This window comes from Elaeis guineensis, chromosome 10, assembly GCF_000442705.2.
Source record: "Elaeis guineensis isolate ETL-2024a chromosome 10, EG11, whole genome shotgun sequence".
NCBI lineage: Eukaryota > Viridiplantae > Streptophyta > Magnoliopsida > Arecales > Arecaceae > Elaeis > Elaeis guineensis.
In genome coordinates this window covers 28,706,972-28,719,679 of record NC_026002.2, presented here as the reverse complement: position 1 = coordinate 28,719,679, position 12,708 = coordinate 28,706,972, and the positions used below count along the sequence as shown (strand labels likewise).

The window sequence follows — 12,708 nt, the reverse complement described above, 5'->3', positions numbered from 1 at the left end:
AATATCTTTGTAATGGGAAGTACACTGGCATTTCAAATTAATCTGGTGAAATCTCTAAAATTACCAGGCAGGAGACAGCGAGTCAAGCACATGAAAAAATTGTTTGTCTATCAACCCCAAGATATTTGTAGATATTTGAGCCTCAAGAGACTCTAGGCATATGCACTGGGGTTGGCAAGCAGGTATTCTTCCACAGCCTTCAGTGACTGCACCACCACTCCCTTCACATGTACCTCCTCCTCGCTCAATGGCTTGTCATCAATGGTGTCCCTCTCTACAACAAAATTTTACTTGAAACAAACATAAATAACTGATGTTGCAATTGGTTGCCTAGTCTTCTATCTAGTGATGTTACTTCGAGGCATCAAAAGAATTAAATCAATTAAAATTAATTTCAAAGTTGAAATTCAAAATATTTGAAGAAACATATACTTTTGTGACTCATCTTCAATTTTTTCCTGTTTGCTCCAACAGGTGGCTCTCACGATCCAATACTTCTACACGATTCTTGATGAAGCTAGCTACCTCGACAGCTGCCGTGTTGGTGCATGGAACAAAATTAACACCGTTTATGATCGATTAATATATGAGAAGGGATTTGCCACGGCAGTTCGAGTTTGGATGACCTGCATAAGAATCTTTGAGGTGCCCTGTTTTCCATCTCCATTGTCCTTGTGTAACATTAATTCATTCACTGGCATGCGACATCTTGAAAGAAAACAGATGCCATGTGTGGATGGATGGGATTGTATGCCAACAAGATATAGCCATGTACTTTTGATCAGGGCAAACTAAATCTTGTGAGCAATTTGGCTTTTGAACAGAGTTATCCATCTCCTTTGATCACCTTGCATTAAAAATCAAAGTTAAGTCAATATGGAAAAGCTTATGCCATCCTTTTGCTTTTGTGGATCACATATCACCTTGTGAGCTAAGGTATAAAATATTGTTTGCCATACTACTATGTATTGTCGTGCCATACTGGAAAGAAATCGATACAAAACTCAATTTTAAATTAATACAAACTATGTACCACCTCATATCAAATCAATTGCTCTATACGGTGGCTAATTAAGGTACATATTGATCCATACCCAAGCATACCGATCTGAATCAAGATATACCCAGATAAAAATTTAAAAAAATAATTATAAAACTATTTTAATATAAGATATATACCATACCATACCGATTGTACCATCCCATACCAATAAGATATCGATACGGTATCTAATACTAAGACTGCTGACCTTGCTATAAAATAATGATTTGCATGTCTGAAGTCACAGTGGTTGGCAAGAATTGAACTTGCATTTTTTCCTTCCAGCTGAGGACCATAGAAGAAATCAGCGAAGAATTAATAAGATAAGTTACAAGAGGAGGAGGTGATATCTTTATAACAAAGTCTCTCTTGCTCTCCAAAGCTTCCTCATGGTGCTTCTCCAATAGTATTTCTCCCGTAATCTAATAAATCTCTTTGAACTCTCTCTCAAATGATTCCTAATAATTATCCACCGCATGCTTATTTTGACAATAAGAAATGATTTCCCTACAAAGCGGCGGCTTCCATCAGATGCAAGAGTGAACCATAAATCACTACATCTGCACAATACTTTATACCTGTTTAATAATTACAAAAGTTTATATTAACAACAGCTTCATGCCAACTTCATTGCAGTGCTAAATTTGTTGGCAGCAAAACCTGCTAATTATAGTCCCACCAACTTCTACTGTTAAGTGCTGGAAGTTGCCAACCTATCAATATTAAGTGATCTATCAATTGCCAAAGAAACTGTGAGAGGTGGAAGCTTGTGCAATTACAAACCTGGCATGATCTCGGGGTAGGCCAAGGCACCGACATCACAAGCAAGCAGCCCAAAGAGGAGACAGCAGCAATTAGATCAAGCTATTTATTTTTATAACTTTATACAGCCAACCACCCTTTTATTTTAATAACACGAAGCCATGCCGCATATTTAAACAACTCCTGTCCCATTCCCAGAAAATTTAATTCATTGCTGATGTCCACACAGGATAAAATATACAAAAATTAATCATAATCTAATGGTGTAACAGCAAATGCAACAGTATCAATCAAATGTCTGGATTCCAACAACTACCAAAAATTTTTCTTACAGATTGAATGAAGCAATGTAGCTGTACAAGCAAAGCATATAGTCATCTTGGATGTTTTTTTTTTTTTTTTTTTGGTTTAGAAGGTCCAAGATAAATATTGCTCGAGTCCCACCAAGCATGAATTGAATGGGCGGCAGAAATGGAAAGGTCTTTCCTTGTTGGGGTTTATTAGAAAAAGAATTGACAAGCTGGTAATGGAAATTCGAGTCTCTCAATTATGGAGTGGCTGAAGCAAACGGCAAGACACGGAAAAAAGCTCTATTTGGCTGCTGCAAGAGCACTGTAGTTTAGAAGTGAGAAGCACACGAGAGAAGAATTTGAGTATGGGATTTGGAGGTCGGAGCATGGTTGAGGAAAGACTGATTCGGAGAATCCTGAGACATTTGAGCAAACCCATGAAGCAGAAGCATCTGAGGTGATAGACAAGTTGATGTTTGAAAGGCAGATAGCAGTGAAGGGATCATCTTCGATTCCAGAGAGGACACCAGCAGTGGAAATATTTGTACCAACCACATTCTTAAGGGTAATCCGCTTGATGACTGGAAGAGCATCTGGATCATAATGATCATCAGGATGGCTGCCACAATGTCCTGTGAACCGAAAAGCCTCATGAACATTTTCCATATTGACATCCGATATGACTATGTTTTCAATGAAACCACCTCGGCCTCGGATGGTCTTGAATTTTATACCGGTGAAAGAATCATGGACATGTAGGCGCTCAACATGTATGTCATATATTCCACCAGACATCTCACTTCCAAAAGCAATGGCAGAGCCAAGAGAAGTCTGCAGGTGGACATTGCTGATGTGAATGTTCCAGGAAGGTCTTCCAAAAGAGATTCCATAGTTGTCCCGACCGCTCTTCAGAGCAATGGCATCATGTGAGACATTAATGCTGCAATCCTCGATGCATATATTTGAGCATGAATCTGAAGTGGTACTAATATGTGTTAGATAGTTAGATATGATCATATTGCTTTTTTTGCTGAATCTGTTTAAGCAACTGAACAATCCAAAATAATGGTTAGTAACAAATAAAGAAGTCTATGTTGTCATGACCAATTAAAAGCTTAGACACATAATATTTTTAGCAAGTTCATTCTATATTTCAAAAATTATCTCATGATCCAATTACACACACTTGTGATGCTTACAAAGGACACACAGTGTACCTCAAGACTTTTTGCTACTACAGGGAAACAATTTTCTAGCTCCACACATTTTAAAGTGTTTAGGAGTGACAGTAACTTTCTATTATAGGTCCTCATGCATGAGATAGAGACATGTTAACAGGGAATCCTACCTATTACTGCCCATCAAATTTTACAGCCAGAGCTAGTATCAATTTTTAAAAAAATGTAGTGAGGGCATTATCTAAGGCAAGAACAGTCCTTAGCAAAGACTGAAGTGGCTGGCATGCTGATGCTGTGATGTAGCACAAGATAAATGTGAACGACTGCTGAAAACATTCTGTACTAAATACACCAGATCTTGGCTTTCCATGATCTCAACTTTAGAGAATAGCATCTGGCATTCACATGTATTATTGTTGGCACAGAAGGAGCCACATCAGGCATCGTGATGCAGCCATTAGATTCCATTCTGTCATTGCACGAGAAAGAATGAAGTTGGCAGACAATCCCTTTTCTATGTGAATCGACAAAAGTTGCTTGTAGATAACTCCCAGGAATCCTCTCGGTGATCCCAACTAGAACATCAGAATGAATAACATGGAGTATGGTGATCTGTATCATGCTATGCATATTTCTCCTATCCTCGCAGTAAACTAGTTATCCTCATTCCAGATCACATATAATGGCCTTTCTTTTGATTGAACTGTGAACTGAAAGCAAATTAAGTCAAGACCTGATTAAAGCTTACACAAGTCACATCCTACAGCTTGTCTAATATCAACTGCTCATTGTAGAGGAGTTCAAGGACAAGCATTGCAAGTTGCACGCATATAGAACATACAATGTAACAATCAGATCGAGACCACCCCCTCTTATAAGTCAATGGTAATTTAGCATAATATTGTAATCCTGGTATCTGAGAAATATGTTCTGTACGAGGTCGTTTAAAGTAGTGCCAATAGAAAATTATCTTCCATTAATCTATGGACAAAATTTCCAATCTTCTAATAACCATAATATATTCTTTTAAGCATAGTAAGTCCCAAATTCCTATTTATGTATGGCAGTTTTTGACAAGAATAAATAGTCAGCACATGAGCATTGAAAAAACCAGCTGGAAAAGATATTAATAGGAAAGTAACAGAGAAGTCAGATGGTTTTTATGCTCTGATGTATATAACAAAATGCGAATAGATATTAGAAAGGAAGTTGGATGCCGACCTGGAACTATCCCACTTGTAAATAGAGAATTGGATGAAGTATGGATTGTTATGTTCTGAACCTCCACATTGCTGCATCACATGCAAATAATTATGAATGGTGGCTATGTGTTCGAATTCCATGAGTAAAACAAGCTCTCTGACATTTTTGTTCCGGGACTATGATTCGGATTTGCTAGGAAAATGCAACACTGGATATAAGTAAGGTAGGACTAAACGCACCTACAGTATACTGGATGAATGCTCCAAGCAGGGGAGTTCAAGAATGTCAAATTTGAAATCACAATGTCATTGGAACTCACAAGCTCCACAAGGTGAGGACGGCTAAAGTTTAAGGTGTGAGAATGGAGCCACCCCCACCAGACAGAACCCTGACCATCGATGGTTCCATTGTCACCTATAGCAACAAAATTACTAAGTACATAAGTGATCTCACTATAATAAGGATGAAATGTCCGATAATCTGCTATAAATATATAGTAAAAGAAAACAAAAGTGACAAAAATGTTGCCTGTTATCACTACGTCTGTCAAGTTTTGCCCATTTATCAAGCTGCGGTGCCTTCCACCTGGAAGATCTATGCCTTGGCCATACGAGGGTAATGGCTCAATAATAGGCCACTGAGATGATTCCTACAAGTAAGATGGGAAATCATTATTTGACAATATAACATGCTTGAGTGTAAAATTTTTGGTTAAAAGAAGTATCTTTTTCCTTTTTATAACTGAAACTCCTGAATGCTGGTTTCATAACATGGTAAAATATCCAGAACAGGGAAAGAAAGCCACCTGCAGAAAAATTTCAAGACAACACAATTTCCCCTTTCAGATTTACTAGGAGTAACAAAATCCCAAGCAAGCACCGTTCGCCTCTTTCAGAAACCAACAGAATAGTATTAGCTAACACCATGCTTAAGTTGATATAGAAACAGAAATCTCAAATCTTGGATATATTGAACCATAAAAGAAGAGTATCTGGTTTTCCTAAAAACAGAATATCTGCAATGATGAAGCTCATGAAGGGTATTTGGGAAATCATGACATCATAATAGCATAAGGCTACATCTGTTCTATTATTTAAATGGAAACTTCAGAGTGGTACATGAGGCTCTGCTCATGCATTTATCTGTCCCCACACTATGTACATTGCACATGCTAAACTCCAGTTCACCACTAATGAAGAGAAAGCAAGTTGATATCGAGAACACTCTGTGTTTTGATATGAAGCTGAACAAAAGCTGTGTCACCTAGACACTCATGTCTAGCTCTAAAATCCATGCCGGACATATGTCCAGATTGGATATATGCCAGACAACTGCATACTTGTCAATTTTTTTTTTTTTTTAGGTGCAGCTTCTTAAAATTGGGACAGAATAGGACTCCAATGAGTTCAAAGTGGATTTTTAGATCAGTTCAAATGATTGTATTAAAATAATTTTGCGAAAATTATTTTTTTTTGCTGAAATTTTTAAGCTAATTAGGTAGTTTGGATCAGAATATCAAAAATATGCCTGGTGGAAGATTTTAACAAATAATAACTTTCAACATTTTGTTTTATACATCTTTAAATATACATGTAAAATCACTTTTTCTATGTATTTTCGTATCTCATTTTTTTCTTCATGCCGAGTCAGACATTAGACACGTGTTTGAATGAATTCTCATGTCAATGTTCATGCAACACTGAAGGACAAAAGAAAGAATGAACAAAGAAGTACAAACATGTGAAGGAACATCGAATCAGTGAAAACATTTTAGGCAACAAATATATATTAGACACATTGGGAAATCCTAAAAATTCTATCAGCTCAATGGGAGAACTTTTCCTTGGTTTCAGATATCAGTGAAATACGAAGCATTTTTATCGTACTGGATGAATTTCCAGTAGCTATATTAACAGTTTAAAAATTACACTACTATTCATCATGCTATTATTGCATAATGGCATATTGGGGTGGTAGGGTCCTTCGACAGTAGTGCCTTGGCAACACGAGTGCCCCAGGCCAATCATTGATGCCATCTTGTGAGCATATAATGTAATCAGACTGACATATAAGCCATGACAGGAAAAATATGATAAGAATAACAAAATGAATGCCAATACATTATAGAAGAAGACCTGACTGCCAATTATAATGGCACCCTTGTCCAAAAAGAGGGTGAGATGGCTGGTGAGGTCGAAACTTCCAGTCAGCCACCTCCCTTTAGGAACATACAGCTGAGCACCACCCTTGTCGGCAAATGAGTTCAAATAGAAGATAGCATTCTGAAAGGCAAGTGTATTTAGTGTCACACCATCTCCGACAGCGCCAAATTCTGTTATGGAAACTCTGTGTGGTCTTGGCTTCAAACCCCTCTTGTATTTGCAGTGCTCATCCTCCCCTCCGTTGCCTCCGACAGCATTAGTAACTGCTAAAACTAATAGCACAACTACCTGAAGAAGACAAGCACCAAGACAACACATTAATTAACACTGCAAAGTGTGAATAGTGCATACACTCAGTAAAGCATTGGCAAAGGAGACTAATAAGAATGGAAGCTTTTAGTGGTTAGAAGAATCTACAAAAAAGCAATGAAATGGATCCAACATCGCATGGATATATAATTTGAACAATTACGCGCCATTCAGCTGCACTTCCAGCGCCAAGAGGCAAACATTTCCACATTATCTAAGAGAATGCAAGCCTAATATATTGATAAAATGAGAAAACGGATGGCAATTGATTGAAGAAGCTCATGTTGGAATTGAGCACTGAGACAGAGAAGATCAGATTGGCAACTAAGATCTGCTATATTAAATTAACTCTTCCACAGAAAACCAATAATAATTCTTCTCCAAAGGAAAAGTAAGAACAAAGAAAAAAGAACTTCCATCCCTATAGTCCTCAGCCAATCAAGCCCATTAAAGGAGGCAAGTAGAAGTATCCTTGGAAACTCTTATGATTCAATAACATAAGAATTTATGTGTCAAAGAGATACTAAGAATCGAAGCTAAACTCCCGGAGACAAAACCATTAGTCCAATGGAACCCCACCTAACAACAAAAGTTAAGTATAAATAGTAAAAATTGGAAGAATACAAGAACGAAATGGCTTACTTGGTTCAAGAATGTGCAATCTAGGCATGACTGATCACAAAGCCACTCGTAAACGGAACCAATGATTGAACTTAGCCCAAGCTCCCAAGCACCGAAAAGAGAATTTTTTTTGAGGAAACAACTCCGAATTGGGCAAAACCACAAACTCCAGATGGCACCCGAAGAAAAGGGAGTGGAAAGCAGCGGGAAAAAAAGGCTAACATGAAAGCAAAATTAAAATTTTCAAGCATATAACGGAAAATGAAGGCAGCCAAACTCTCAGAGATCCATTTTTACCGAGAAAGATGCTTCCTTTATTAAAAAAAACAAAAACAAAAAATAGCCCCCCACCCCCACCTAAAAACAAAAAAAAAAAACAAAAAACGTACTTACTAGCCTCTTCATGAGCCCCCTGAAGCCCAGGGGCAAGACAAGGCACAAAGGAAGAAACTCCAAACAGAAGAGCCACAAAGAAGAATGAAGAGAAGAAGAGGACTGGGGTTTCGGGGTTGTGGGGGGGGGGTGGGGGGGTGTTGTTGAGAGAGGAATTATTGAAGAAGAAAGAACGAGGAGAAGCACAAATGCTGAGAAGGCTGTCCGGTTTATAGTTGAGAAACAAAAAATAATAATAATAATGCATGAAAGTGTTTCCTCAGTGGCACCCAAAAGTCGACTTGAATTGACCCCAATCAAGATTTTATGGGATCACGCTGGGTGGAGACTGGAGAGGCCATCACGGTGTGTGTAAGAGAAGGTCCCGGCGGAAGAAGGGGAGGAGGAGCGGTGTGTGGGGTCTCCTCGCATACGTTTTATTTCCTGGAGCATTTGTAGGAAAAACACGCATATAATATATATATATATATAAAATAGGACCTTGGAATGGTCGCATATAATAAGAGGGTATGAGATCAATCAGTTATTCTAGTAAGGATCTTGATAAAAGGATAAAGACATTACCTTCTGTGGCACAAGGAGTTGGCGTCTAAAGCTAGAATCATGGCATCAACTTAATAAATTGTGAAGGAAATATTTTTGTTTATCAACAGAAATTTTGGATAGCCATCGTTATCAAATATAACATATTATTATGCATGCAAGTATGTGTATAGAAATCAAAAAATATTTAAATATTTCAATCATCGATGTACTATAGGCAGCACCAACATTTGACTTAATAGATTTATCAAACTAGTCATCGTATCAATGGTTTATCCAACAACATTTATAGTAATACAATAAAAAATCTCATCTAAATAATTATTTATAAATATTTATATAAAATATAATTAATATATCAATTTTTTTTGTTGCTATATATTTATCAACAACCATATATAAATTTTTAATAAAAAATTATCAAAATAAATTATCAAAAATTTATTTCAACCTTATAATTTTATTTCATGAGACATAATAATTAGTTGAACATTTTTTAGAACCAATGCTGCAGAACATGATTGGAGATCATAAACGAGATTCTAACATCAAATATATTTAATGTGTGAAAATATGTATGTATTTTTTATTTATTGGGAAAAAAAATTAAGTATTTTTGGTGTAAAAAATGAAATAAAAAAATAATATATGTATATATAATATATATGGTGAAAATTAAAAATAAAAAAAAATGTAGTATGGTGGCTGGATTTTTCTTGGACGTATCTGTGGGCGAGTGAAGGAGAGAGAGAGGAGAGGCGGGGTTGGTGTGGGTTGGAACGGATGCATGGGACTGCGTGTCCCATGTGGGTTGCCAGGGAGGACGTGGGCCCCACATCAATCATGCCCGGGGATGCCAGCCTGGCCTCGCTCACTGACCTTTGACACAGCATTGTATCGGATTTACGTTGCCCTCTCCATCACTTACGTTCCAAAAGCTCGAAAAGAATCATTTGAGCCCCCTGGCCCACAGACAGCATAGCTTTCGAATACGACACAGCCACATCGGATTCTTTGCCGGGGCCCACGGAATGGGGGGATCATTTTATCGCTCAGTTTTGGTGGGCTGTGATGGGTTTGCGGTGGTGGGACCTGTCCTTTGTTCCTCCATCTTTTAGTTCCATCTTTGATTTTGTCTTTTTTTTTTATTATTTTTGTCCCCCCCACTGTCTGGTGGCAGCTGTAGGTTTCCCCCGGGAGGTTGACCGGGGATTTTTGCTCAGGCTAGGTTCTGACCCTGGGGAGGTCAAGTTTGGCCTGTCATGAGCTAGCCACCAGTTCCTGGGTTGGCTGCCTGTGAGGATCCTTGTTGGTACTGGGATGTTTCATGATGTTTGGAAATTAGAGTTACATTCAACTAGAAAGAAAGGAGGAGAAAAAAAGACTGTTCTGATGATGGAAAGTTGTGGAATGATCACCTATTAATCTACTTTTGGTGCACATCATCCAGTGGATTAGATTCCCTAGCTGGATTAGGGTGGAATGATCTAGAGCCCATGTTAATCTTTTGAAAAAATTAACAGAGAGTTGGCTTGCCCTTTTCTTATCCCCTTGCAAGCTATATTATAACTTCTTTAGAGTTAGTGTCATTTAGGGATTTTAGCTATTATGCTAAACAAGATTATTATTTTTGCTCGTCCAAATTTTTTATTCATCGCACAACTTTTCTAAATACCTGCATCAAGACATGGCCGTACATTGATAATTAGATGTTGCAATCGGATCTCAAAATCGGAAGAGAAAAGGGGAGATGGGAACTCTCTTGCTTTTACAAATGATTATGTTGCTTTCCAGCGAATACATGGAGTAGAGGGCTTTTTGTATCTATTAACGACTTTTTACATTTCTATTCTCTCACCTTGATAAGACTCCTGAAAATATGGTAGCTAATAATAGATAATATATAATTAAATCATTAATGCATACTTTACGTGGCACTTGTGCAATGTTGCCTCGAGAAATTTCTGATAGCCTAAACAGAATTTTAGATTTTCTCTAACTCATTCTATCAAACATTTCGAAGTCTCTTCATGCATCTATTTTTTTTCATATATATATTTTTTTCATATATATATATATATATTTTTAAAAAAAATTACCATTCATTGATTACTATGCGCTTAACCCCATGTCCAATCCCTCCCTCTCTCACACATATGTTTTGTGCATCGTCACTTATCATTACAAATTCTTCGATAGCCAGGGAAACTCATGTCCTCCCTATATCTTCGCTATTCTTTATTGTAGGTATTCTTGATTTCATGCTTAACATCCTACTCCTTCACCTACCTCAATAAATTAAAATTTTTTGACTTGTTCATAACTTATCATGCCCCTTGCTTTTTCTCCTTGCCATTTGATCTTACGTGGACCCCTCGAAAATAATTATACTCAACTTATATACCTGTCCCTCCCTTTGGTATACGGTAAAGCCCATTAAAGTATGCAAGATGCATGACTTTTCGTTAATAAAATTCTGATGGCAAGCGCATCTCACTCATCATGGAAACTCATTTCTTTCGCATCCAATCCCATGCACGCGCTTGCAATTCTCATCATTGATTGTGTCATCTTTTTCTAATTATGAAGCCCAAAATTTTGGGCATTCTTCACTGACGTGGTCCATGATTTACCCCTTTGCCTGCATGCCAAAGCATGGTGCCCACTACGTCGATACTTGCTTCATAGAATGTAGAGGCCTGCAAGGGATTTATTCCCCATACCTAATTCTGAGTGTTTCTTCCTTCTTATCTTGTTTCTTATCCCCACACAAGTGACTTGAAGCATTCATGCCATATTTTTATGGCCGGTGACAGGTTAAGCATGCAAAATGAAGAGCAAAAAGGTTGAGATGTTCTTAGTTGTCCCTATCATGTCATTTATCTACTCATGATAGGTACATGTGCTGCTTATGCTGTTGTGCCTCCACTCAAGCTCATGGTGGAGTCCTCCTGTTAATTGCCTTGATTTCCTGTAACCCTCAATCTTGCCTCTACAATGATAAGGACCTTGGTTGTTGCTTAGCTTGTAATTGAATAATTTACCTACCAACATTGATTCACTTGCTTCGCAAATGGTTTTTAATGTTTCTATGCGGCAAAGGAGCTTGGTGGTCCATGGCGTCTTAAAATCACTTCCTTTACACTTGCTCCCTAAGGTTGCAAATCCTCCATTTCTTTTGAGAGGTAAAGAGGATGGGGGAAGATTTATCAGTATTTCAAATCACTGTGATCTAAATTCTTGAAGATATACCAACTAAGACTAAAATTAGTTATTTCCATTTGTTACGCAAAGGATCATGAGATGCAGTGTCTTCTCTCGAAACTGCGATATATCTCCATTTATCAAGATTGGCTTAGTTCCTGATCACATTTGCAAGTTCATGTCTATTCCTTTGAAGTTAGATTGCCTGGATGCAATTTTCAACTTATTAGTGACAAGTCTTTGACTCGTCCACATCTCCAAACTCATCTTTGATTCTTAAGTTTACGTTCAAGAGGCAAGCATATATAATGTAGATTGATCCAGACTTTGTTTGCTTTCTTAGTTGATTCAGACCACAATGTATATTCAAAAAAATTTACATGCATCGATCTTCTGTGAATTGTGATTTTAGATTCAAAAACTCTAACTTACCTAATCATAGACTTTGCACTAATTTAAAAGCAAGCTAAACAATTTAGACATAAGTCATTACCATACTTGATAAATATATCAATTCCAACATGAGGTAGGATAAAGTGGGATATGTTTCTTTTTTTTTTTTTTTTTTTTTTTTGAATCAATCATATTTATCCACATGTCATGATAATATTGCACCGGAGAGACTACCTTTGGACAAAGAGACCAAAATATATATTTTTTTTATATTCAATCTTTATCAATAAATAGCTTTTTTAGCCATTTCATATTTTTATGCGGCATGAAAATAGCTTCTATTTTATGATATTAAAATATGATAAAGCTCGATTATCTGCAATTAGGCCAATCTATCAAGAATCAAGAATTTCATTTTTCTTGTTCAATATTAACCAATAAATGATAATTTAATCATTTTCACACTTCTAGAGGGCATGAAAATGACTTCGATTTCATGGCACCTAAATTATTATGGATCCCTAATTATTCACAATTTGACCAAGCTATGAACTCCTTTTTTTTCTCTTTTGATTTTATGGCACCTAAATTAGTATGGAGCCCTAATT

The 12,708-nt window shown here is 37.0% G+C and overlaps 1 protein-coding gene across 2 annotated transcripts; it reads right to left on the bottom strand.

Annotated features, from left to right (window-relative positions):
• Positions 1-1,942: 1,942 nt before the first annotated feature.
• LOC105052555 (probable polygalacturonase) lies at positions 1,943-8,324 on the bottom strand. 2 transcript variants are annotated; one of them, XM_073244913.1, is made up of 6 exons: positions 7,961-8,324; positions 6,596-6,925; positions 5,004-5,124; positions 4,715-4,889; positions 4,494-4,564; positions 1,943-3,068 (listed from the first exon to the last, which is right to left on the bottom strand). In XM_073244913.1, exons 1-6 carry the CDS (start codon positions 7,970-7,972, stop codon positions 2,395-2,397), a joined length of 1,383 nt encoding a protein of 460 aa, XP_073101014.1. In that variant the 5' UTR covers positions 7,973-8,324; the 3' UTR covers positions 1,943-2,394. The 2 variants fall into 2 exon arrangements, with proteins under 2 accessions (XP_073101014.1, XP_010931696.1); XM_010933394.2 differs by having other exon boundaries at positions 1,948-3,068; positions 6,611-6,925; positions 7,961-8,321.
• Positions 8,325-12,708: the final 4,384 nt, after the last annotated feature.